This window comes from Dipodomys spectabilis, unplaced genomic scaffold (assembly GCF_019054845.1).
Source record: "Dipodomys spectabilis isolate Male_0828 unplaced genomic scaffold, ASM1905484v1 ptg000051l, whole genome shotgun sequence".
NCBI lineage: Eukaryota > Metazoa > Chordata > Mammalia > Rodentia > Heteromyidae > Dipodomys > Dipodomys spectabilis.
In genome coordinates, this window is record NW_024870728.1 from 382,318 (window position 1) to 409,275 (window position 26,958).

Sequence of the window (26,958 nt, forward strand, 5' to 3'; positions counted from 1 at the left end):
GTCAGTGTGGGTGCAATCCAGATCCAACCCCACTCTATGCATCCCCTCTCCTCTGTAGTTCGTTTGGTTTTGTACTGCATAGAAGTTACACTTGACCTAATCGGAGCACTCACCCCTTTACTCTCCTGACTGACTTTTCAGGGAAAACCCAGGCTTAGGCGTCAGGGGCGCTTAGCTATCTTCAGCCCCGCTGCTTCCCCGAGCAGCCTAGGGAAGTCCTCGGGGGGCTTGCTCCGCTCTGCTCCACCACAAGGGTGTCCTGGACACCCAGGTATACACAGGTTTTGAGCGGCCAGTGCTCCAAGCTTCACTGGTGGCTACAACTTCATCACTGGGCAGAAAAACAACTTCACTATTTGTCTTAAAACCCGCCACTGTAGAGAGGCCTTGCTGTGGGTGCTCTAGGTTATTCAGAAGCCCCCTCTGTTGAAGCAGCCCCACCCCCGACCATGGTGCTGCCTTCAGCGCCTCCATTGGGGTTGGAGGGCCCGCTAGCTGGGCCGTTCTGTGAGGGCCCTGCTGTTGGGGCTGCTACCCTGCCCCCTCCCCTGGCCATGGGGGGGGCGGCCCTGTGTGAGGATGCATAGGAGGGCCTGAGGAGGCCCAGGCCCTGTGGGTTAAGGGGAGAGCAAGGAAGCTGGGGCCTGTGAGGGCCCAGGCTGCCCTTTGCCCCTTCATCTGGTTCTGGGGTGCTCTGCCCCTTGTGGTCAGCAGCCTGCACTCCATGTAGCAAAGGAAGTTTATTTTGGTGGGAGATAAGGAAAGAATAGTCGTTCTTTTCAAAAGGTTTTCCTACAAAAACGGGTTTGTGTCGCTGTGGGAGGACCTGCTGCTCCAGGACGCTGTTCCTGTCCTACGTTGGATCGCTCGGGACACTCGTGGGCGCAGCCACAAGCCCGCGCTGACTGCAGCTGTCCAGGACTTTGAGCGCCTCCAGGGCTGCCCTCCTCACCCCAGTGTCTGAGTCCAGCTGCAGCTCCTGGAGCGCTGAGGGCACAGAGGAGGGAAGCGGTCGGCCGGTCAGGACCACGCAGCCTCTGCCTGGGGCGGCGCGTGCTGACCCAGAGCCTACATGGGCAGCCAGGGGCTTCCAGGGCTTCAGTTACAACTGACAGGGACAGGAAGGTCATCCATCGTATGTGCATACATACCTACATGCATACATGCATGTATATATGCACACACAGGACTGCAGGTCTATGTAGAAGCCACGCATCAAACAGCTGTCTTCCCAGAAAGTGCCCATCCTCCCCGGGTGCAGCATCTCCTGGCCTGGTTACCTTCCCCCTCTTCCTCAATGCCCCCAGCACAAGGCCACCCGTCCTTCCTGCAGAAAGGTCTCCCAAGCTCCGCCCAGGTCCTGTAAGCCATGGACCCAGCAGAGCGAAGCCCCTGCCACTTACCATTCCGCAGTGCCTCAAAGTCCAGCTGCTTCAGGTAGGAGGTAGACATCTGCCTCATCATAATCCCTAAGGCAAAAACCAGAGACACTCATCGCACAGGTCAGAGGTCAGCGGGTCCACCTTTCTCCTAGGTCTGCGACAGGCTGGGTTCAAGGATTTGGAGCCAAGGTTGGCAAGGAGCCTGATTCAAGATCAGGTATGGTGTAGTAAGGGACGTGGCCAGTAATGATGACATCCAAGCTCTGTCACCTCCCTCCCTCCCCATCCACTCCTGCGGTTGACCAGATGGCCTCCAAGATCCACCGAGTCAGGGAGGGCCTGAATGCACCTGCCAAGTTGCAAGCAGCAATTCTGATTCTTGAGAAGTTGTTTTCAGTATAGGCCATTGTTTCCAGCAAGAAGCCATAGAGAATGGCAGGTTTTTTCTGAGTCTGGAAAAAGAAAGTGGTATATGCACAGTGCTGGAGGATGCAATCTGGGAGGTGGGCTGAGGCAACGCTGCCAGCTGTCTGAGGCCCCAGTGCCCTTCACCGACAGGGTCTTCCCAGAGAAGACAAGGGCTCATTTCAGCATCACACAGCAAGGTGGGCAAGCTGGGCACGTTCAAGAGCATCATCGGATTCTAAAGGGGCAGTGACACTGGTCCTGAGCCTACGAGGCCTACCCAGTGAGCGCTAGCCGCACGCGGCCCCTGAGCGCTGGCACCTGGCTGGTCCAAATTAAGCACAAGTGCTGCAGAAACGTAAAAGATCATGATCCTTTGTATGTGGCGGTGGTAATTTTATCATGTGCTGAAGTGATCATGATTTGGCCTCCTCGCTGTTTGGAAGGCGGCGACTTAACATCGGCACGTGGCTTGCAGTCCACCACTATTGGATGTTTCCTGTCTGGAAGATGAACTCGGGTCTCCAAAAAGAAGCCCTCTTCTCATGGCCCCTGGGATGGCTGGACTCGCTGTGCTGACTGGCCCCCTGGGTAACGTGTTAACCCCCCCCCCATCCCGGGATGGCTGACTAGCCCCCTGGGTAACGTGCTAAACCCCCCCCATCCCGGGATGGCTGACTGGCCCCCTGGGTAACGTGTTAAACCACCCCCCCCCCCCGTCCCAGGATGGCTGACTGGCCCCCTGGGTAACGTGTTAACCCCCCCCCCCCCCGTCCCGGGATGGCTGACTGGCCCCCTGGGTAACGTGTTAACCCCCCCCCCCGTCCCGGGATGGCTGACTGGCCCCCTGGGTAACGTGTTAACCGCCCCCCCTCCCCCCGATCCCGGGATGGCTGAGCCCCCAGGCTTCCTCACCAGGAAGGAGCACACCGTTGTCTGGAACACCGTCATCTCATCACTGTTGCTGGCGCTGCTTCGCTCTGAGGGATTCCCCAGGGACTTCCAGCCCCAGAAGTGCGCACACTGAAACATGGTGGCCATACAGGCCTGGAAGGACACAGACAGCAGGAGGGAGGGCCTCAGTGCTGGGGCCACTGCAGTTAGGCAGAGACAGCCCCAGAAAGGCCTCCACAGTTGAAAAGGAACGGGCCCGGAGGCTGCTGGGAGGGCTGCCTGTTTCAAGATGGCTGCCCTGGGGGACAGGGACCAGCTCCGCCTGCATTCTTGTGCACCTCCTCATCCTTCTAAGTCCACTCTGCCCAGTCCTGCCTCTGCTCCTGGGGCTGCTGGAGAAAGGTGAGTGTGTCCCCCACAACATGAGCTGTGGGGCCTCACTGCTGCCCCGGGGCGGCCTTTCTGGGTGTGCCTCCAGCCTCTTCCTGAAGTGCACCCCGCAGCCCCACCACTGATGGAGCAAGACAAGGCCGTGGCTACAGACGGAGGCCAGTGGGGGCCACCAGGGAGCCACCACGTGCCGACCTGTCACTCCTGAGAGCCCAGCCCGAGTGTGGGGAGTGCCCTTCACCCCTCTCCCCTGCCAGAACCACATCCACCCCACCCCACCCACAACTCCCCCCACCCCCAACTTCAGAGAGGTAGGGTGTAAGCATGTGTGGTCCCCAGAACTGGGACTGAGTACGTATGTGGGGCCACTTCCATCCGAGGTTTATGGGAGGAGACTGAACACCCCAACCCCAGCCACCTCCCCGCTAGCCGGCCCTACACGCGTAGGAGAAGCCAGGCGTTGTGGTCACGGGCCAGGTGGAGGCACAGAGGCTCGGGGAGGACGGCAGATCCCGTGAGATCATCTCCCAGCCAGCATTTGCTCTCCTGGGCCCTAGGCCTCACCCACCCACAGCAAGGGGAGCTGAGCTGAGAAGACGAGGCCAGGCTCCACTCCCAACAGCCCCAGCTGGACCTGCCCACAGGGAGGGGGAAAGTGGCCACTCTGATCAGGCCAGACAAAATCCTGCAGTATTAGTCTGCAAGGTATAGAATCGTCTGGAAGGAAGGAGGACTGGGCAGAGAATGGGTGTAGGCAAGCACTGAAGCAAAAGGAAACGATATTTATTTCTGCACAGAGCTGAGATTGCTTAATAAGCTGGCTTTGGGAGTCACCTAAATGGCCCCTGTGTTCCCAGCTTGCATGTGAGCTGGGACAAGATGGCGGCCACTGGGTACCCAGGAAAGACTAATGAGGCCCCTCAGGACTGGTTGCTGGTGGGGACAGAGGACCAGGGTGTGTCTTACTTGGGCTGTGCTGGAGCAGGGGTCCTGGCAGTGTAGCATGAGGGCAATCCAGGCTTTCTTTACTTCGCCTTTGAAGAAATGCTTCTTGGAAAGCCCAACCACCTTTGCGAGCTTCCCGAAGAGGGTGAATGCCTTTAGCCTCAGCAGCTCGCTCTCCTGCGGCCGGAATGCAGACAGGCTGACGCTCCAGCAGCGGAGGCCCTCACAGCCTCCCGGCATTCCTCACAGACCACTGTCAGTGCCGTGGGCCCTGCACAGCCTCCCGGCATCCTCACAGACCACTGTCAGTGCCGTGGGCCCTGCTCAGCCTCCTGGATCATTCCAGGGGGTAGAATCTCCCTCCACAGGGCTCATATGACACTGGGGAGACTAAGCGTGACTCTGGGCTTTGGGCCCCCCCACCCCCTGCGGAGGAGTTGGTGTTGACTCTGAACACATCCTAGCACCTACCCAGGCCCAGACGCCACAGGGACCCCAGGGGTACACACTGGCTCAGAGAGCACTTCCCGCCTAGCAGGCCTGAGCCCAGCAGCACTCAGATCCAACAGCACTGATTATCTGTAACTTAGCACAAGACAGAGTTTAAGAGGTCTCGTGACTGCCAAGGCACACCTGAACAGGTGCGACCACCGACCACCGCAACCCCAGCTCGTTCTACGATACAATAGCCCAGTTCTTTTCTTGAGCTGCGGGGCTCTGCCCCCCTCACGCACTGAGCAAGCTGAGCACTGAGGTTGGAATGTGTCCCCTAAGAGTTAGGAAGGAGTGCTAGACACTTCTCCCCCCAGCCACCCGCTGATGGCACTGCAGGGGAAGGCCCTGGAGGTAATGAAGATCCGTGGCTTTATAAGAAGAGACTCAATCTGGCACCGCATGAGGCAACATCGAGACCCTCACCAGCCTTCAGATCGGTGAGCTACGCCAACCTCCATGCTTTGTAGACCGCCAGGTCTCGGGTGTTTTGTTATAGCATCAGAAACCCCCACTTAGGATGCCGAGGAAGGCTTCCTCTGCACTCACATTGTCGAAGAAACCCCGGCACTGCTCACAGACGACTTCAAATGAAGACCCCATGTCGCCCTCTCGGAGCTCGGCCAGAATCTTGGTCAGGGCCTCCATGCTCTCGGCGGCCACACAGCTGCTCGGGGCCCTCCGCAGGGAGCACAGGCACTTCTCCAGCAAGACCTTGCGGTGCTGCTTCACCTGGAGGGGCCCCGGCAGCTCAGCCCCTGCCTTGCTCACTCGCTGACCCGTGGGGGCCTCAGCCCCCCAGGAAATGGGCCAGGGCTGACTCGGTACCTTCTTGGGGGCCCCAAGGGCCATGTTGCCCAGAGCTCGCAGAGACAGCACCTGCAGGGCCTCGTCTTCCTCCTGGTCCACGCCCTTCCCCAGCGTCAGCACCGCAGACTTGAGCAGTTTCTCCCGGTGCAGAACTGAATCGCTCATCAACTAGAAGAGGGAGCATGTTTACAATTACCCCCAACGGAGGCCCACCTCTCAGCAACGAAGTGGACGGGGGGTCGGGGACAGAGATGATGAGCAAAACGGTGGCTCTGAGCAGGAGAAGAGAGGGCCCAGTGCCTCGGCCTCCTCCTCTAGAACCCGAAGGCCCAAACTCATACCTGCCTCGTGATTGTTGTATACCGCCAGTAAGGAAATACGTAGAAAATGCGAGATTGTTGTTGCCTGCACAAAGATACATACTCACTTGTTCTCTGGGGTTTGTTGACATTAGTATATGGAGCGGCTGGTGGGAGCAAGAGCCTCATCCACCCATGTCTGAGGAAAAGTGCACAAGAGGGGCTGGGAAGGTGGCTCAGTGGAAAGGTGCTCGCCTAGCATGCATGAGGCCCTGGGTTCGATTCCTCAGCACCACATAAGCAAAAAGAAAAAATGCCGGAAGTGGCGCTGTGGCTCAAGTGGTAGAGCGCAAGCCTTGAGAACAGAGAGGCTCAGGGACAGGGCTCAGGCCCTGAGTTCAAGCCTCAGAACTGGCAAAAGAAAAAAGAAATAGAAAAGTGCACAAAGACAGAGTGCCATGGATTTCAGAGCATCATCTCACCCGGGCACACAGAGTTGCCAAGACTGCGGGATGTGTGTGTGCGCGCTCATGTGCACACACACGAATGCCCAAGTGTGCTTTAAAGTAGAGGACACCAACTAGGTGGCTCCAGAGGCAAGAGCACTGAGCTAACCGAGTGGCCAGCTCCAGCCCAGCGCCCGAAGCCCTCTTGGCACGGCAGCTCTGCCTTCCCAGGTGCTGCCTCCACCTTGCTTCTCATCCCGCTAGCCATCACGCCAGCCTCCACCTGAGCCTCTCTGTTCCTGTAGCACCTCTTGAGCTATGAAGTGCACCTATGAAGGCCCAGGTAGACTGGTGGGAAGCAACCACGCCCCATTTTACATGCTCCTTGGGACCAAGTCCTAACTTCTCAGCATGAATTTTAAGTGTATAAAAAGGCTCATCAAGCTGGGCATTGGTGGCCCACACCTATAATCCTGACTACTCTGGAGGCTGAAATCTGAGTATTGCAGTTTGAAGCCAGCCTGGGAGGAAAGTCCATAAGAATCCTAATTCCAATTAATGAGAAAAAAGCCAGATGTTGAGCTGTGACTCAAGTGGTAGAGTGTTAGACTTCAATAAGAAGTTCAGGAACTGCACCTGGTCCCTGAGTTCAAGCACCAGAACTGGCACCAAAAAAAAAATAAGAGTAAAATGAAATTCTCATCAAATTGAAGCCTTAAAGGAACTTCTTTCTTTTTTTTTTTTTTTTTTTAGTCCGGTCGTGGGGCCTGAACTCTGGGCCTGGGCGCTGTCCCACAGCTCTTCAGCTCAAGGCTAGCGCTCTACCACTTGAGCCACAGCGCCACTTCCGGCTTTTTTCTTTTTGCTTATGTGGTGCTGAGGAATCGAACCCAGGGCCTCAGGCATGCAAGGCAAGCACTCTACCACTGAGCCACCTTCCCAGCCCCCAAGGAATTTATTTCTTAAAAGCTGAAACTAATGTTTGAAAAGCAATAGTCAGTGAGCCACTAGTGAGAGCTTACTGAGCACCTTCGCTTACTCATCAGCGTATCTTGTTCAATCCAATCCACTGTGGAGGTTGGGCCACTCTGGTTTCAGCAGGGAGAAGTTAAAGGTAGAGATGTGGAGGAACTCAGGGCTGCCCAGCTGTGGTGTGAGAAACAAGTCTCCCCTCCCCCAGGCCAGAGCCTGGCCAGTCATTGGGCCATTCTAACTCCTGGCCACTTACAAGTGTAAATCTCGCCTTGCTGTTGTTTTGGGGGTGTACACGGAGATGGAGGGGACCTTGACCATGGCTCCGGGTTGGTCGTGCAGAGGCCAAGAGCTTTTGTACATTGCAAAGCTAAGATTTACTCTCATGTTTGTAAGTGGTGGAAGAAAATAATCTAAAGAGAGACATGTGGAAACTGAGACGTTTAAGCATCTGTCCACCAAGGAAGTTTCCCCCAGCCATGCCTACTGGCTTTCAAACGGTTGTGTGGCTGTGTCTCCTAAATAAATACTGACAACTGTTTATGGACAGTGAGACCCCTTCACAGAAAACGCTGGATTCCACACAGCAGCACAGTTATACTCCTCCGGTCTCCTGAGGACTGTAGCGATGCTAGAATAGCTGGGCCAAGTGGCCGCCTTCCTGGCTGGCAAGGCCTCCACCTTGCGGAGCCCTCCTGAAGAGCCTGCCCTGCCACAGCGCAGCACCTCCTCTGGGTCTCTGGGCAGCCCCACTCACTTTAGCATAACTCGGGTTGCTTCACCTCCGGGCTGGGCTGTCTCAGCCGCGATTTCCCCTGTAGTGCCCGGCTGTACTAAGTCAGGCAGTGAGTGAATGAAAGCAGGAAGGCGTCTGTACTCACAGAAGGACCTGCCTGCCTTCCACACTCACATGTCCCTTAGAGTCTGGATGCCTTCCTTAGAGATGAGTCCAGGGGACACCCTCCCCGCCTCCATCCACCCCCCACCGGGTCCGGGCACCTCACTTCTACACAGACCGCCGTGCTGCTCACGCGGCAGCTCAGGATTTCAGAGCCCAGGCCCCCGAGCACCAGCTCCGACAGCCTCCGCTTGTGGACCTCCATGTTCTGTATGCACAGCCTGTGAAGGGGAGAAGGGGTGGCCCAGGGTCAGCGGGGTCACCCCAGCTCGTCTGCTGCTTGGGGGTCTGCTGCCAGCTTGTGGGACGACCATGAGATCTGGAAACATCTCTGGGCCTCTTCCTCGTCCCCAGGAACCTCGGTGGGAGTTGTCAGTGAAATGCTTTCCGTTTCTTGGGGACCAGAACTGAGGATTGAGCTATGACAGGGACCCAGTGAGTCACAGCTGCCGATCCTGCCTGGCTCGGCTGCGCGGCCCTGGCTGGCCTCTCCTCTCTGGCCTCCTATCTCCTGCTCTGGAGCAGGAGAGACGGAATCAAAGGTGACTGCTGTCCTGCACAGCACTGCCATCCCAGAGTGCAGGGACCCCACAACTGAGGGATTTGGCTGGGGTGCTCACAGGGGCTTCCGTGACCGGGACATGCCTCTGCGCATGCCCTCTGCCCTCTGCCCTCTGCCCTCAGGAGAGCCGGGACCCACCTGGCCAGCAGGCTCACTCCCTCCAGGAAGGTCCCTTCATTCTCCAGCAAGGCCCACACAGACTGCTCTTCCAAGGCCTTGGCCAGGGGCTTGCTGTTGACGTTCTTGAACAGAAGCTTCATGCACTTGATGGTGACCCTGGAAGGAAGTGGTGTGTGTGAGGCGGCTGCACCTGCTGGGCCTCCCGTGAAAGGCAATGGGTCTGCCAACTCTGAAAAACCACACCACCTGGACACACACGAAGGAGAGGGGACGACTGAAATGAGTCCCCCCCCCCCCCGCAGGGGGTGAGGTGACCCAGGGGCAGCAGCAGCTTCCAAAGGACCCAGTGAGAACGGCCTGAGCCGCTGCTGGCCACGCCACAGCCCGCTCCCGCCTGACCGCCTGCCCCGTGCACCTCTGCACGCTCATCTCCTCGGGCAGGGCCCCCGTGTGGACCAGTCTCCAGGTCTTCAGGACCGGTGAGGCGGCCTCAGGCCTGTGGCCGCTGCCCAGCTGCAGCAGGAAGGTGTAGATGAGGTCGGGGAGCAGGTCTGCGAACTTGTCGTCCTTGTCCATCTTCTCCATGAGCAGATAGATGGCACACTGGGTCTGCAGGGAGAAGGGCCACAGGGACATCGAAGGGCCCGGCCCCCAGACCCTTGAGGAGCCAGGGGCTTGCCCCTGCAACCCACCATCAGAGGGTCCACTGCAGCCAGGCGCCAGATGTCAGCCTTCGAGGTGGCTTTCATCTTGGGGGCGAACCGCGACTGCAGCCGGTCCAGCAGGCCGTGGAGCATGGTCCTTGCGAAGGGCGCGTTCTCCGCCACCGCCAGCCACACCTGCCTCAGGTGGCTAGCCAAAGACAGGCACAAGGACGGTGGGCCTCGTGCCGGTCCGCCCACAGGCCCCAGTGAGCGGCCCTCATGCTAGCCCCCGACTGAATTCTGAGAGCTGCATCTCAGAAGGTGACGTGCGTGAGCCACCGCCGATCACAGACTCAGGACCAGATCCCTGCCTCTGGGCCCAGCTGCCATTGCAAAACCTCTGCTCTCCCGCAGAGGCCCTGGCTAGGTGGCCTCCAGGTCTCCACCCAGCCCACACTGGATGACATCCAACTGCCTCAGGGCATCTGAGGCCACGCACTGATGCTCTTTCAGCTCATCTCCTGGCACACCTTTCAAGAAGGGTATTTCTCTCTCCATATGCCACAAGAGGCGGACTATGCCTTGCCAAGATCTGTCCCCTGCAATGGCCCTCCTGATCCTCAACCCAAGCCCATGGCTCTGCTGAGAGGAGAATGCCCTAGGGTGGAGATTCGCCATGCCAGTTCCACAGCTCCAGAGCTTTCAAAGGGCTACAGCTTCAACGCTGGCACCAGCAAACTGCCCACCTGAATCCACAGACTAAGTTAAGGGTGAGGAATGGTGACCTCAGGGGAATGGTCGAATGAGTGAAGAAAGCAGAAACCTCATCCCCACAACAGCAAGACACTCTACCAGCAGCCCCGTGAGTCCGGGGGAGGCCCTTGGGTCTAGAATGCAGACAGATGACACTTCAGTTGTCTTGTGACCCTGACCGGAAGACCAGATTAAGTCCCATCCAGGCTTCTGACCCACAGAAACTGTTAGCTAATACATGAGAGTCCTTCAAAGCAACTAAGTTGGTAACTTTTGTTACACAGTGATCGCTAACCAATACAGCCTTTGCTGAACTAAATGAAAGCCAGTGTGATGTGGCTGAGAAGGGCAGCAGGACTTGGCAGTACACGGCTGGGAATGTACCTATTGCACACGGACCCCCTTCACCCCCAGATTGCTCCTGAGGCTGTATCCCTTGGTAATTCACCACCCAATTGCCAGCTCCTCGCCTGGACTCTTAGTGGGGCTCCCTGTGAGAAGCAGCTCCCCAAACCCACTCCCCACATTTGGGGACCTCCTGCCCACACAGAGGAGCTTGGTGCTCTCTGTAGAGGCAGAGCAAGAAAGGGCGGGATGGTGGTACCCACGACGAAAGACTGAGACATAAGACAAGTCACTTCCACCCTCTGGTGGGACAGGCTGTAGTATCTCCAAAGCTTGTCTGAGATACTGTGGTTTAAGCACCCAGGGCTCTGTTCCCACAGGGAAGAAAAGGGAAGGTACTGGACTCCCAGGGCGTGGACACAGAGTGGGTAACCAAGACAGGAGAGGGGCAGGATGCACATTCAATACCGTGATGGGATAGAAGTCTGGGCTGGGAATCCGTGATTCACCCAGGGAAGGTACCCCCAATACAAGACACAGGGCGGGGTTCTGCCCCATCTCCAGGTGGGGACAAGGGACGGCCCAGCCTGCCCAGGCCTGCCTGCCGCCCGCAGGGCACCCACCTCTCCATGGGCAGGGGCTGCCTCAGGAGCGAGGTGAGGACGGTCTCCCGGTGGTGGAACGCCAGCAGGAGGATACCTTCGATGAGGAGCTGCCGCACCTCCACATGGTCCACCACCGGCAAGTGGACCAGGATGGCTCCTAGGACCTCGGCCACCTGGGAGGGCGGCAGGGGTCACTGGGGCACTCCTGTTGGACATACCTCATCCAGGGAGAACAGTGGGCAAGTTAAATGGCCAGTATGCTGCCCAGCACACGTAGTTGGTCTCCTCCTCGGAGTCATATATTGGGTCTCTGGCGTGGGGGAGGGTGGGCCTCTGCTCTCTATGCTCTTACTGACCAGGTTACAATTGGACAGATTGCTTTCTCCTTCTAGAACTCTAGTCCTTCCGCCTCATTAGCAAACATGGCTCGAGGGAAGGTGGTCTCGGCGAGTACCGCAGGAGCGGGAGTTGGGGTACAACTGTCTGCCCCGGCCCACCTCTGCGATCCCCTGCTGGGCTCTGCCACCTTGTCCTCCAGCTCCTTGACGCGCATCTGGAGGAGGACGCCTATCCAGGTGACAGCGGCCTTGTCGTGCTGCAGGTCCATGGCGCCAATGTTCTCACAGAGCTTCTGGATGAGTGCGACCACCTCGTCGCAGTTCAACTCCACGCAGAATACCTGGGGCCGGAGCAAAGCCAAGTCCCGGGCCCTCCTCTGACTCCTCCGCTTCCTCCCCATCTCATGGCTCTACCTGGGACGGATCCCAAGGTGGCCCTGATACTGGGGCCATGGCCCCGCGGGGCTCCCCGTCCAGCCTCCACCCACTGTCCCGATCCTGGCTCTGCTCAGACATCTGTCCTCCGTGACAAAGATTCAGCCAGCTTCCCCAGCTCCTCTCCGTCCTCGTGCCCGCCGCCCCTGCTGGGCTCACTCCCTGTCCTCACTCTGCAGCCCACGGCCTGCCTGTCCCGAGCCCCGGCGCCCTCTCACTTGTCTTTTGCCTCTACCCCTGAGGCTGAAGGAACCTGGTGGCACCTGCTAAGTCCTGACTGGGCACGCTTACGCTTTAGTGCATCTTCCGCACGCCCACGTGCCAAAGCCCCTATGCAGGGCTGTCTGGATCCATGGGCCAGGGTGCCAGGGAGTGCTTGGCACCTCCGTCTGTGCCAGCCACTGGGGACCTGACCGGGTACGGGCCATTTCAGTGCACAGACCTTGGGGATAGCAAAGGCTGGGACCTCCCCAAAGGAGAATGTGAGATGTCCAGCCAAGAAGGGCGCTGAGCCCCAGAGATGGCTCAGACATGTCCTCCCGAGACCAGTCGATCATCACCTTGGCAATTCTGGAGGAGGCACAGAAAATTGTCTCTGTGTCTGTGCCCCAGAGGTCCTCCTTGCATTTCTCCAGCTCCCTCTCCTTGGAAGCGCCCCATAAGGAGCAGGTCTGGCTTACTGTTGGAGACACAATTTTGAGCATGATCAGCTCTGCCCACAGCTCAGCTGAGGGAGCAACTCTCCCTCAGGCTCAGCTCTGGCCAGTTCTTGATGTCTGTGAGTTGACTTTATCTAGCATGTGTCCACAAAAATCAACCAGAAGCCATGAGTCTCTCCTGCTGTGAACTTCCATAGCATTCGTTGAGCTCTCCTGCTTGCTCTGTTCTGTCTCTATCTCTGTCTCTGTCTCTCTCTTGTCACTTGCTCACTCTGTCTGTCTGCCTGCCTCTCTGCCAGCCCCTCTTTTGTGCCCTCCCCTGCCCACACAAGCAAGCCACTCTCACGTGCAGCAGCTGGTCCACACTGACCCCCTGGTGCCAGTCCCCTCATAGCCCGTCTTCCCATACCGTGAAGCTCTAGCAGGCTGGACAGGACATTGCTGGAGGTGATGCGGGTTCTTTTGTGGGTATCACAGGTGTATGGGGCGATGAGTCCAACAAGCATGCCAAACTGTCCCAGCTTCAGGGGGATCTGAGGGACAGGAGACCCCAGAGCTGACCCCCCCATCCTCATCCTCACATGTACCCCTGGGCCCACAGGGGTAGCAAGGGAAAATGAGCTCTGCTGTGAAAACACTTCTCGGGGTCACAGAGGTTGCTACCTCCCACCCAGGCACCAGCCTCCCCCTCACCCCACGTTTGGTCCCATGGAGGCCAATCTGCCAGGATTGGAGGGGTCCTGCCTAAGGGGTCCCTGCTGTAAGCTCAGGTCCTGTTTCTATGTCCAGAGAACTGCCTCATCTCTGTAACTGAGGCCTGGGCTCCAGCACTAGCTGAGCGGCCTGGGCACCTCTCAGCGTCTCGTGCTGCCTGTCTGTGGAGTGGAGTCAGTAACAGCATGCCTCTGTCAGGGAGACGGAGCATACAGGCAGCACATTCGCCTCGGCTCGTGGCCTCCGGCATCCCTTAGTGTCCGTCCTGGCTCGCTTGGCGCTCGGCCGGCCTTCCGCCCACCCGCATTCGGGTCCTCCAGGGTCTTTGCACCACCCTCGAACACCGAGGCCACCCCGCCCCCCGCCCCCACGATGCCATTGGCCTCCAGTGCACAGCTATCCCTGAAGTCAAAGCACTGGGAATACACCCAACAAATGCAGGAAAGGAGACTTCCGGAGCCATCAGCCGGTGAATCAAGAAAAACATGTCTATGGTACTTTGACATGTAAAATGAGTGACTTTGTAGTGATCCAGTATCTCATTCTAAACAAATGACTTCTTTCCCATGTGGTATGCATAGTTGTGTGGCCTGTTTTTTGTTGTTTTGTTTTTTCAGAGGTCTTCCACCTCTACAGGAGCCTCATACCCCACAAAACCTGATCTACATCGACTCTCTAGCCTGTCCTCTTCCCCCGCCCTGGCTTGCTCAAGACAGCCTCTTCCTAAGGGACTCTTCAGGGCAGGGTTTGATCTGAGAAGTATTCCTCTCACATCTGCAGGAGGCTGGGGCTGGGTGGACTGGACTCACACAGACGCCGATAGTTTGGACATAGATCTGCATGAGGTGGAGATGGAGGTGCATGGCCTTCTCCCGCTCCCATTCTTTCTCCGACAAGATCCACTTCTCCAAGAGCTGTATGCAGAGCCCAGAACACAGGAGCATGCATTAAAATAAGCCCTGCCTCTTGGTCCCTCCCACACAGTTTGCCCTCCAATGCCACTGCACCAAAATGCTTCTGGCCTTCTTACCAGGCCTCCCAGGAGAGAGATGAGGCCATGGGTAGAGAAAGAGGAACTAAAGCCACCTCACCAGAATGGTGCTGGGCTTGGCTCCAAATATGTGTCAGGAACCCCGTCCACCCTGCCCTTTGATGGTCCAGGAGTTGGGGGTGAGGGGAGGCACTCTAATAATATCCAAGTTCACTTCGGAACAAGGAACATCACGGTTATGGTTTGGGTATTAAATGGTTCCCAAAGGCCCTGTGTTGAAGGCTTGATTGACAGCCCGTGCCACTGTCAGGAGGCAGTGGAACCTTAGGAGGTGTGGCTTAGTAGAAGGAAGTGAGTAATTGAGGATGTGCTCTTGATGGGACTGGCTTCTCCTCTCCCCCCTCCCACTACTTTCCAGTAGCCAGGACGTGAAACAGATCCCCCTGCCAGGAATTCCTGCCACGAAGCTCTGCCTTCTCACACAGAAAGCAATGGAACCAGTCAACCACAGAATGAAATCTCTGAAGCCATGGGCCAAAATGAACCATTCTTTCTTTTAGGTGGATTCTCTCAGATACTTTGCCAGAACATCTGAAATCCGGGTAACACACTACTATGGATAAAGACACATCATGCCATCACAATGGAGGACCAATTAATAAAGAAAATGCAACAAACTCAGGGTATGGTGGCTCACATCTGTAGTCCCAGCTACTTAGAAGACAGAGGTCAGGAGAGTTGTAGTTTAAGGCCAACAGAATAAAGAATGTTAGTAAGATCCCATCTCAATCAATAATCTGGGTTTGGTAGAACTCCTCTATTAAGTCCCAGCGCTACTGATGAGTAGAAGGATCAGTCTAAGTTTGGCCCAGGACAAAGCCACAAGACCCTACCTGAAAAATAACTAAAGAAAAAAAGGACTCAAGGGTAACTTAAATGGTGAAGTGTCTGCCTAGAAAACTCAAGGCTCTGAGTTGAAGCCCCAGTACCAACAAAAGAAAAAAAAGACCATATAGAAATCCTATATATGTATGCACTCAACAACATAACAAAAGAATACACAAAATAAAAAATTAGAGAACTTGAAAAAGAAATATACAAACCCATAGTCAGAGACTTTAGTATCTCTTTTTCAATAAGTGATAGAACAAGAAGACGGATAATCAGAAAGTATAGAGAAAACTTGAAGTAATATTACCAATCAACTTCATTTAAATGACATTTAGAAGCATTCTACCTCAAACTTCTGAATAAGTGCACATAGAATATTTACCAAGATAGATCACATCTGGGCAACAAACACAGTCACAATCCATTAAAAAGGATGTAAAGCATATCAAATATGTCCTCAGAAAACAAAGCTTTATAAAATACATTAGGAATCCTAAACAGAAAGACTGCTGGGAAAAAACTCCCCAGATAGCCCTAGAAATTTCTAAATATGAGGGAAGTTAAAATGCACTTTGAACTAAAATTAAATTAGAACACAACCAGTAAGAATTTATAAAATGCTGAAAACATCTATGGACTTTCATGATCTAGTCCTGATTTTGAGATTTATTATAATATTACAGTGGTCAAGACAGTTTGGCAATGGAAGGGGGGACTTTGATCAAGATGCATTGTACTTACAGACTGTCCTATAGGACAGAAGCCTCTTTATACATCTACTTAACAAGAACATTTTTAATAAATAAGAAACATAGCTAAAGATGTAAAAATAGACAACCACACTAACAAAGCAGAAATAGATGCACACATACATGATCACTTGGTTGCAAAGGTAATTCAGTGGAGGAAGAATAAATAGTCCTTCCAGCAAATGTGCTGGAACAGTTGGTTATCTATGAGCATCAAAATAAAGCAAGTTTTTATTCATAGCTCACATCATATAATACTCAAGTCAAAATATAGATTTAATGTGAAAGCTGAAAATATAAAGCTTCTTGAACAAAATGTAAGAGAAAGTCATAATTAGGGAACGATTTCTTAAGCTTGACGCCAAAAAAAATGAGCAAGAAGAAAATTTAAACCTCATCAAAATTAAAAAGTTATTTTCTGGGAAATTAGCTGGGTGCCAGTAGCTCACACCTGTAATCCTCACTGCTCAGGTAGGAAAGTCCATAAGGATCTAATCTCCAATTAGTCACCATAAAGGCTGGAAGTGAAGCTGTGGCTCAACTGATAGAGGACTAGAGCAAAAAAACTAAGGAGCAGGGCCTAAGCTCAGAGTTCAAGTCATACTGCTAGAACACACACACACACACACACACACACACACACACACATACACACACACACACGTACAACCTTGGAAAATTAAAGAAAGTCAAACCATAGACACTAAGAGAAATTATTTGAAAATCATATAACTATACACTATATTCAGAATATATGAAACTTTAAAAAATTCATTAGTAAAAAAGCAAACAACTCAAATCAAAACCAAAACCAAAACAAAACACATGAGCCAGTACCCTTAGATTTGGCAAAGATGAAGAAAAAACCAAAAAACAAAAAACCCTGCACCATTGTTCCAGATTACAAGGAGAGTAAAGAGACAACTAAATGCCCATCGGGAGTGGGTCTCAGGCACTGTGATTGAGGATGGTGTTGAGACAAATAGTGAAGTTTGAATTTGGATCTCAGATTTTCACATAGCATGTACCCACATCAGATTTCCTGATTGTGATCACTGCTTGGTTGTAATCTGTAATCTAAGGGAATGTGCTTTTCTTAATGTCTGCAAGTACCCTCTCATGCTCCCAAGTGTGTGTGTATGTGTGTGCGTGTGTGTGCGTGTGTGCGCGTGTGTGCGTGTGCGTGTGTGTGTGTGTGTGTGTGTGTGTGTGCGTGTGTGTGTGTAAAGAGAAGGAGCAAGCACAAGGAAGATGGGCAAGGCAACTGTGGTAAAGCATGAAGAGTTATGAATACGGGTGAAGGGGGTCTTTGTATTCTTCTTGCTGTTTCTTTTTCCAGCATAGTGGAAGTGTAATCAGAACAACGCTGCAGTGCTCCCCCTAGTCTGCCGCTCGCAGCTCTGGACACTCGGCCAGGTCACTCACGTGCACCATGTCCTGTAGCCCCTTGGGGTCAGGCTGCCTCTGCAGGAGGCTCTCCATTAGCTTCTCCAAAGAGCAGAATGCATTCGCATATAGGGTCTGGAACCAAACAAGAGAGCTGGGCAGCCGTGAGCTCCGTCCCCCCCCCCCCCCCGGAACAACTGAATGAAACAGCTCCTGCTCTTGTCCACTGATGACTGGACTTGCATGAAAAATAAACTTTAGTCTGTTTAAACCACCCAGGGTTCAGGGATTATGGGATAGCACCACCTTGCACTTACTGCTTGAACTAAGAATGTGGAATCTGTGCTTGCCAAAGTAAACTTCCAGATTCTTACCCAGCAAAGGAGGAGGCCCAGAGAGACCTACCTTAATGGACTCATTGTCTTCTCCTGGGGGTTGGAGAGAAATTACAGAGTGTATACTGATATCCATCAGCTCGCTGCTTTCCTCTGTGGAGTAGAAAGGCTTCAGTGTGCTGGGGAAAGAGGCAGTGACAGGAGGCGTGTCACCGGGGAGCTGAGCCCCTGCAGCTCTCTGCCCTGTTGCAGAACAGCGAGCAGCTGACTTCCCTCATGTGGGGGTTCAGGCACACCTCCTGGCCAGGGGTGTTACAGTGACGGCCACCAGGGCCGCACCTGTGAGTGAGGCAGGATTCGGAATCCGACGCCCACGTGGATCTACCTACTACTTCCTCCTTTGCTTTTCTTGCTGTGAGCCTGTGAATCTTCTTCCTCCCCGATCACAGCCATGGCATCTGCCCTCTCTCTGCCCTCCCAGGCTGGTTCTGGTCCAGTTTTCAAGTAGCAGCTGTAGTACCTTGGCATGGATTAGCCATGGATACTTCTGTCCTCACTTGGGATGGACAGAATCAAAGCCTCTGGAGGAAGAGCTCAGCCACCTGTTTTCATAAACCTCCATGGGTACAGCTAGCTGAATGGCACATGCCTGTTCAAGTTGCCCAGCCTGGCCATGCATTAGAGTCACCTGGGAAGCTGTGCACTCCCAAGGGCTACCTCCCAGCTCCAGCAATCCTTATATAAAACCATCTGGCATGGGACCAGGATGGGGGTTCTGTTACAAGTTCCCAGTGGTTCCACTGTGTTCCAGATTTGAGAGATATCATCCTATCTTAACTTGACACTCCTCCTGCCTGGAGGTATTGTAGACCGCACTGCACGAGGAGGCCCTAACTTCTAAATAACTCTAGTCCTTCTGTTTAAGCCCAGGTCGAAGGTCGAGTGCCATCTCCCGCAGTGACTCCTGTGGAGATACCATGCTGCACAAAGGCCGAGGTGAATTTTCACAGTAATCCAATTTGTGGACTTGGGGCTGTCTGTGGCAAGAAGGTTACCTAACCAGCGGGTTTTTTTCTTACTCTGCTCTAACTTCTAACTCTGTTTGTGCATGCTTGTCTTTTTTTTTTTCAAGTCCCTGGAGGGCTGGGACCAGGTCTTGCTCAGCATCCAGCATGTAACAGTACGCTCAGCTGAGAAGAGTGAACATGTTCTTAATCTTTTCATTTGCTGCCTCTTAGAGAAGTACTTAGCTTCTGCTAAGCACCTAAGGAATAGTTCTTCTGGTATCATGAGGTGTACTAAAGGTGACCCAAACACTAATTGAACAAATACATAATTGCTTCCCTTTTCCCTGTCCACCCTCGGCCATGATAATGCCTTGTATAAACCTATCAATAAATAGCATTCAATTTGTGGGCTGAGGCCAAGCCAACTTGCAGGAATGCTGTCTCCTTACGATGCTTTTATACCATCACCGTCATGATTTCATGCTCAAAATACCCCTCAGCTCATCTACCCGGGAACAGATGATCCAACTGCCGTTCACCTCCCTGTCCAAGGAGTAGCACCCAACTTCACATCCTGCTGAGAGTTCTGGAAAGAAGCAGAGCTCATCTTGCAGGCTGGAAAGGGGCAACCCTGGGCGCTGCCACAGAGGCGGCCGGGGAAGTGGGGCTGTGAGCTGAGGGTCCGTGGAAGGGTGGTTTCACACACGGTCCCCATCGCCATCAGCACTCGGGTTCCAGCAGGGGTCCAGCTCACCTCAGGTGTGAGAGGGCGTCTATGGCCATTGTCCGCACGGGAGATACCAGATGGTCCGCCGGTTCTGCTTTGATGATGGCCTGCCCGGAGGTCGCCCAGAGGTCAGGAGAGGCCAGAAGGGGTGGCTGACACTGACCGCAATGGCAGCTGTCCTCCAGTGTTAGTACAAGGATGACCTGGACCTTTCACAAATGCTCCCCACCCCACACCTCTTTCTTGTTTTCCAAGTTGCTCTGGCCTCGACAGGACAGTGAGGAGAAGGGACCGAGGGTGGCTGGGGCTCCTTGCTCAGGGCCATCAGTGACTAGCTGCTGTGTGTCCTTGGCCACACGCTTCTCCTGCTCGAGCCCCAGGACCTCAGTTCACATAAGACACAACGCTTGCTTCACAGAGCTGGGCCAGGCTCAAGGAAAACCACATGTACGTAGCTCGGGGCCCAAAGTGGGAGCCCACGAACCTTCCTGTCCCTGCTGCCTCCTTCTCAGTGATGTTTCCAGCCTGGCTGGAAGGAGGCCCCAGGCGGCGGCGGCAACGCCAAGAATGGGGTGGTCTGAGGTTAGAGGGCAGCAGTAGAAACACGGGCTCCCCACTCTTTGGGCAGTTGCTCAATATTTGTGCCAATGTTGCTCTAAACCCTGCTTCTAGATCATCACTGTGCCCTAAATCCCCAAGGCCTTTCCACACTGACAGCCCGGGCGAGAGCTGGCCACCCAGTGGACCTCTGTTTACTGGCCTCTGTTTACTGGACAGCACCAGGTCTGGAGAGCACCAGGTCCAAGGTAGCTGCACTCCCACCCAGTTTCCTAACTCATTCCTGGCTATGAAACGCTTTATCAAGTACAAAACTTGTCTCGAGAACTACAAGGAGGTCAAGGTAGGAGTGGGAACAGGGAGGGCTCTGTGGCCCTTTGTCCCACAGGGGCAAAGAAACTCCAGTGAGCTCAATGCGAGATCATGTGGAGAACCCCTACATCTCCCACGTCTGAGGACCCCGTCTGGCTTACTGTGATGAGGCTGGTAAGAGTTGGCTTGTGGGAAAACTGGAAGTCCTCCAGGTCCTTGATGCTTCTAATGGAGTTGGTGACCTGCACCACACTCTTCATGAAGGCCATCTTGAGACTGGTGTCCTGTGCCCAGCGCAAGGGTGAGAAGGACAGTCTGTGTGTGAGGAGCCACCCAGGACCCAGGGGCCGCCCTCACTCCCTGCCCTGGCTCCATTCTGAAGCCACATTCTGAGCTCTGGGCCACAGCCTGCTCATTCTACCCTTCAACAGCGTTGACTTAGTGTCGGCCTAGGGGAGGGGGAAGGGAGGGACACTGGACAGAGGACAGCACCCCAGAAGATGCCAGTCCTCCATTGCCCCTGTCTGTGCCTGAGGACAGCCACGAAGCTCAGTGGGCCACCCAGTGACCAAGAACATGGAGTCTTGTGTGCCACCAAAGAGGTAGAGTAAGTGATTGAAGTAACTGGACCGTTATTGTATCATGAGGAGCCTGGCGTCGTCAATTCACAGAGACAGGAAGTGGGGTGGTGATTGCCGGGGACTGGGGCAGGGGATGGGGAGTCAATGTTTCATTAGGGCAGTGTTTCGGTGTTTATAAGATGAAGAATTCTAGAGATAGGTGCTGGGGACCCCTCCACAGCCGTGTGAATACAGCCGCCGTCATTGAGCTGTGAATCTCAAAAGCGTGATGAGGGTGGTGATTATGTATATTTGACTGCAATTTTCAGAAATAATACATTTTTACTTTAATCTTTGAGTTCCTCCTCCTTGCCATCCCAAGAAAGTACCAGACAGATCCTTTGCATCTTCTTTTAGAGACAAATCCCATTTCTGATACCTTTCTACAAGGGACTGGGCAGAGGGAGGGGGGAGCTGAGAGGGAATAGAGGAGTCTTGGAAGAGGTAGGGCTTTGAGGACCCATGCTCACCCACCCAGCATTCAGGGGGTGGCATTCCCCACCCCCCCAGCATGCCGCAAAAGCACACAGGGCAGCTCTGTAATGGGCAATAAACTTTCCAAATGCTGGCCAGATAGGAATTTCCTGGATGGGGCATCCAGTGAGGGACACAGGGAGACTCTCTGCTCAAGGACAGCACCTCCCTCTGGCATCAGATCTGAGCTACCTGGCAGCTGCTAGAGTAGTGATGGACGATCTTGGCAGTGATAGGGCTGTCCACGTGGGTGAGGAGCATCTGGGGGTGGCAGTAAGAGGACACGCAGCTGTACATCACCATGAGGGCACTCTTCACGTTCTCCCGCTTCCAGGGGTGGTCCTTCTGCAAGCCATTGAGAGAAGGGAGAGCGTCTGAAGGGGCAGGTGTTGCCCAGCCCTGACACGGGGCAGGCACCACCCTGGCTGCAGGTAGGATGGTATCTGGTCACATGACCAAAGTGGCTGTCCAATGATGAGAAGGACTTCAACTGACTGCTCTCTGGGAACAGAAACACTCATTCGTTTTCTCATATGAGATATTGGGCAGGAAATAGTGAGCCAGATACATGAGGACCCCCTCCCCCCCAATCCCCAGGAGGCTTCAATCCAGTGACATGTGCCCAAACCAGCCATCAGAAGTGAACAGAAGGTCCATGTGCATACCCTCAAGCAGAGTCTACCTTCAGACCTTCACCAGCTCAAGGTCAAATGCTAGAGTTCCAGTGAGAACCAATGGCGTTGGCCTTGTTTTCAGGGAGTGCGTAGCCACTGAACAATCTGAGTTGGAAGAGGCCATCAGCAAATACCCAAGGAGCTAGGCCTTGAGTGACCATTCAGGCCTCATGTGCTGCTGTGAAGCAAAGCTCGACAAACTCTCAATCCTCTCCATTCAAATACCCAGAGGCCAGGGCAAGGGTCTGAGATCAAGGCCAAAGACAGAGGCATTGGTGACTTCATCTGGTTTCTCACTGGGGATTCAGCCAGCCTATTGGACCATCCACTGGGACAAGGAAGGGTAGATCCCAGAGAAGGTAGCCAAGTTTGAGTTCTCAACTGACCAGCCTCTATGTCTGGACAAGCTTCCTTGTTATACCCTCCAATCAACCACCAGCAAAGGAAGATGCATGGACAGCAGCCATCCAGGGTGTTTGGCTCCCATGGGCTAAAATGTACCCTGCTGGTATGAGGAACCCACCCTGAGTTCCCAGATGCTAAGATTCTGGCAATATATATATCTGGCTCCTGGGAAAGCCCAATCTGTTTTTCAGATAACCCAACAGCAAAAACTCTAGAAGAAGATTCTAATCTCAATCATATTGGTGGCAAGAGACAGAGAGTGGGAATTTCTCACTGAAGCCTAGCAAGAACTTTGCATCTGTGAACCAAGTGCTATAGTCAGAGGTCCTGAGACCCAGCTGTGGACTGAAGGGATCTTACCCGCCAGGCACTGATCTGCCAGGACTGTTCTGACTCCTGGATCTTCTCCTCAAACTCATGGAGTACATTGAGCACCGTCTTCACCTGACCCCGGGCACACAGGCCAAAGCACAGGATCACACCCTGCAGGAAGACCCAGCTAGCCAGATGAGGGCAGAGTCAGGAGGGGATCCCACACACAGGTGCGCGCGCGTGCACACACACACACATGCACACATGCATGAACCCATTCATGTTCATGTGCATACTTAATGTGTGCATGTGTATGCAGGTACATTCCCCCAAGCCCCCTGCCCTCCCTGCCCTGCCCCCAGGTCCAGAGTGATCTGGTGGACAGGAGGGGACTGCAGGCATTCTCACCTCCCGGTCAAAGTCATTGCCATAGTCTGTCTTGTACAGCAGCTCCAACAGCTGCACCTCCACCCTGTCAGCCTCCAGGCCCATGGCCAAGGTGAAGCCCAAGGCCCGGTACAGAAAGCCCTGGAGAAGTAGAGAAGAGCTCAGGCTTTCCTGTCACATCCTCCGGGGGCACTGGTAGGATTGTTACCATCCCTCCTGGTTGTTTTGTTTGGGGTGGGTTTGGATTTTGCTTTTTTGTTTTGCTTCTGTTCTTAATATATACATTTTTTATATTAAAAAATATTCAGGTTATTCTGAGGAGTCAGGCTATATATGGCCAACCAGTTATTTTAGCAAATTATCTACTACATAGGTTGAACCAATGTACACTGCCTTCCACAACCTTAGAAACCAATTTTTCCACCTTTGCCCTGATATAGCATATTATCTATTTTTTTGTTTCTTTGATTATTAGTCATGTTGCTCATTTTTCACATGAACTATTCTAGTTCTTTGAATTTTTGGCTGTATTTTTTCCGATGGATTCATTTTTGTAAGAACTTCATTTGTATATTTGGAAATTTAATATAACCATGTGTTGTTTCATTAAATCCTCACAATAACTTGTTTGTATTTAGAGATGAGAAAACAAGCAGAAAGAAGAACTAAGATTTTTTTTAATTTTTTTTTTTTTTATCCAGTCATGGGGCCTGCACTTTGGGCCTGGGCACTGTCCCTCAGCTCTTCAGCTCAAGGCTAGCGCTCTACCACTTGAGCCACAGCACCACTTCCGGCTTTTTTCTTTTTGCTTATGTGGTGCTGAGGAATCGAACCCAGGGCCTCAGGCATGCAAGGCAAGCGCTCTACCACTGAGCCACCTTCCCAGCCCCAGAACCAAGATTTAAATTAAGCAGTTATTTTTCTTTTCTTCTCCTCTCTTTCCTCTCCTTTCTTATTCCCTCTCCTCTCTTCTTCTTTTGTCTCCCCTCTCCTTTCTTCTATCCTTTCCTCCTTCCCCCTCCCTAGTTGTTCCATACACTGCTCTGCTCTAGGACAAATCCTTCATTAATGTGCTTCTTTTTCCATATGTTCTTAGTATATTCTCTCACTTTCTCACTCATGAACTTGGAAATAATCTGGTCAAGTCCCATAAAACTATAACCGTTCTACAAACACTCCTTGAAGTAATTTGTCACGATTCCACAAACACGCCTTGAAGGAGAAAACCATGTCATAAATCAATCTGAAGCACAAGGATTCATGTACCCACTGAGACTTTCCATGGAAGAACAAGAGATTGCTTATTTTTCCAAGAGTTTATCCTTGCCTCTTTCTCTGCAGTCCTAGGAATGTTGCCCCGGGCCTCACACATGATAGTCCTACACTCTACCCCTGAGCTACCTCTTTAGCCCTCAGACTCACTTTCCACTTTGCACTCCTTACAATGCTTTGTTCTTAGGCTGACCCCATGTCTTTCATATGCTCCACATTTTATCTGCTTACATATGTTCCATTGTGTTGCTACTTTGGGTGGGAACTTTTTCCATTTTATTACTATTTTGCACACAGGGAATATAATCATCTTTGCATTTTAATTTTGGAAAGGGCTGGTCTATTAAGATAACAATCTGGGTGCCACCACCTAGCCAACATGAAGGGGACCAGCATAGGAGACAAAGAGATGGTGAGGGTCTAAATGGGATGCCTCTGTTAGAGCAGCTAATCAAGACTTTTCAAGTTATTTGAGCCACAGGGAATTTTTTATGTGTTGATCTTAAACATGAGTTTTTTGTTGTTGTTGGCCGTGGGGCTTGAACTCTGGGCTTGGGTGCAGTCCCTCGGCTCTTCAGCTCAAGGCTAGCGCTCTACCACTTGAGCTACAGCACCACTTCCAAACATGAATTATTCTAATGTGGTTGGTGTGTTCATTGGATGCCAGCTACAATTTCCCTTCAAATACAACACAAATTAACATGTGATAAAAGCATGTACCTACAAGTCTATGGGGCTTAACTGTGAAGATATCTGTAGGATACCCTTTACTATCTGTCATTTTCACATGCTTAGCTACCATGTATGTATTAATAGGAGTAATTTTTGTTGACACCCATACAAAACCTAAACTTCTATTGAAGTGTGTAAAAATCATTATTGAGATACAGTTCATATGCCGTAAGACTCATCCATCCGAAGCACGAAATTCCAATGGTGTATTTAGAGCTGCGTGGCCATCATCACAGTCCAAGTTGAGAACACTTTATCATCCTCTTAAAGAAACCCCATACCGCCGGGCGCTGGTGGCTCACGTCTGTAATCCTAGCTACTCAGGAGGCTGAGCTCTGAGGACCACAATTCAAAGCCAGCCCAGGCAGGAAAGTTCGTGAGACTCTTATCTCTAATAAACCACTAGAAAACCAGAAGTGGTGCTGTGGCTCAAGCGGTAAAGTACTTGCCTTGAGCTGAAGAGCACAGGGACAGCGCCCATGCCCAGAGTTCAAGCCTCATGACCACTACCACCACCACCACCAACAACAACAACAAAAAGAAACCCCATACCCATTTACAATTAATTATGGCACATTCCCTTCAACAACAGTTTACTTTGTGTCTTTGTGGATTTATCTGTCTCAGACATTTCTCAAGTAAAGGGAATTATATAACACGTTACTTTTTATTACGTCTGACTTCTTTTATTTAGGACATAATGTTTTCATGGTTCATGTATAATGCTGTATGTATTGATATTTCTTATCTTTTTTTTTTTTTTGGGTCCAGTCGTGGGGCCTGAACTCTGGGCCTGGGTGCTGTCCCTCAGCTCTTCAGCTCAAGGCTAGCGCTCTACCACTTGAGCGACAGCACCACTTCCAGCTTTTTTCTTTTTGCTTTTGTGGTGCTGAGGAAACGAACCCAGGGCCTCAGGCATGCAAGGCAAGCGCTCTACCACTGAGGCAACTTTCCAGCCCCTATTTCGCTTCTTTTTATGGCTGAAAATATTCCATTGCATGACTATTCTACATTTGTTTCCCTATATGTCCACTAATAAGACAATTGAATTGTTTTTTACTTTTTTGTTTAATAATGAAGGTAGGAATGTTAACATACAAGTTTTCATGTGCAAATAGTTTTTTTCGTTTCCATGGCCACGTATAAGAAGAAGTAAGATTGCTAGATAATAGAGTGATACATACTTAACATATTTAGGAAATACCAAATTAGTTGCCAAAGCCAATTCACACTTTTACATTCCTACCAGCGGTATATAAAAGCTCCAGTTTCTCTGCATCATTGACAACACTGCTTATTATCTTTTTATTATACCTAACTGGTGGATGTGCTGTCCTATTTCATTATTCTGTTAGTGATTTACATTCCCTTAATAATAATGATTACAAACATCTATTCATATATTTTATGGCTATTTGTGCATCATTGTCCATTTTTAATTGGTTTGCTTTTATTAATGAGCTGCAATATGTGTGTATCAAATATATGGTTTGCCAATATTTTCTTCCATTCAGTGGGTCATCTTTTCACTATCCAGTTGCTATTATTTTCAGCACAAGACAATTTTTGTGATAATTCAGTTTAATCTAGTTTTTTCTCTCTCATCGTGTGTGTTTTTAAGCCTGAAAAGGCTTTACCTAACTCAGTCATGAAGACTTGTGACTATATTTTCTACTAAGATATTTACACTTTTAGCTTTTATATTCAGTCCCATTATCTATTTTGATGAATGTGTGTACTGTGTGAAACTGGGTTCTAAATTCATCCTTATTATGTGATTGTTTTAGCTCTGCTTTTGAAAAGATTTTTCTTTCCTCTTTGAATTGTCTGAGCATCCTTACTGAAAATCAGTTTATTCTAGATGTTATCTTATTTCTGGACTTCAATTGTATTCTATCAATCTAGATATCTACTCTCAGGTTAGTATCACACTGTCTTTTTTACGGAAGCTCTGTAAGAAGTCTTGAAATGGAATGTGTGAGTCCTCCAACTTTGTTCTTTCTCATAATTTCATTACC

The 26,958-nt window shown here is 52.0% G+C and overlaps 1 protein-coding gene across 1 annotated transcript in view; it reads right to left on the bottom strand.

Annotated features, from left to right (window-relative positions):
* Nucleotides 1-778: 778 nt before the first annotated feature.
* The window catches only part of Mroh2a (maestro heat like repeat family member 2A), a 42,030-nt gene continuing 15,850 nt past the window's right edge, over nucleotides 779-26,958 (bottom strand). The window contains exons 19-41 of the mRNA XM_042679319.1: nucleotides 22,958-23,077; nucleotides 22,598-22,720; nucleotides 21,351-21,503; nucleotides 20,226-20,348; nucleotides 19,222-19,301; nucleotides 17,531-17,639; nucleotides 17,165-17,260; nucleotides 13,918-14,022; nucleotides 12,804-12,927; nucleotides 12,296-12,414; nucleotides 11,489-11,641; nucleotides 10,981-11,135; nucleotides 9,308-9,467; nucleotides 9,031-9,224; nucleotides 8,634-8,771; nucleotides 8,040-8,154; nucleotides 5,337-5,486; nucleotides 5,058-5,240; nucleotides 4,038-4,193; nucleotides 2,703-2,834; nucleotides 1,732-1,834; nucleotides 1,404-1,469; nucleotides 779-987 (exon numbers count right to left, since the gene is read on the bottom strand). Coding sequence (XP_042535253.1) covers nucleotides 854-987; nucleotides 1,404-1,469; nucleotides 1,732-1,834; nucleotides 2,703-2,834; nucleotides 4,038-4,193; nucleotides 5,058-5,240; nucleotides 5,337-5,486; nucleotides 8,040-8,154; nucleotides 8,634-8,771; nucleotides 9,031-9,224; nucleotides 9,308-9,467; nucleotides 10,981-11,135; nucleotides 11,489-11,641; nucleotides 12,296-12,414; nucleotides 12,804-12,927; nucleotides 13,918-14,022; nucleotides 17,165-17,260; nucleotides 17,531-17,639; nucleotides 19,222-19,301; nucleotides 20,226-20,348; nucleotides 21,351-21,503; nucleotides 22,598-22,720; nucleotides 22,958-23,077 — 2,991 coding nt within the window. The 3' untranslated portion in view covers nucleotides 779-853. The remainder of the gene's footprint in view (nucleotides 988-1,403; nucleotides 1,470-1,731; nucleotides 1,835-2,702; nucleotides 2,835-4,037; nucleotides 4,194-5,057; nucleotides 5,241-5,336; nucleotides 5,487-8,039; nucleotides 8,155-8,633; nucleotides 8,772-9,030; nucleotides 9,225-9,307; nucleotides 9,468-10,980; nucleotides 11,136-11,488; nucleotides 11,642-12,295; nucleotides 12,415-12,803; nucleotides 12,928-13,917; nucleotides 14,023-17,164; nucleotides 17,261-17,530; nucleotides 17,640-19,221; nucleotides 19,302-20,225; nucleotides 20,349-21,350; nucleotides 21,504-22,597; nucleotides 22,721-22,957; nucleotides 23,078-26,958) is intronic.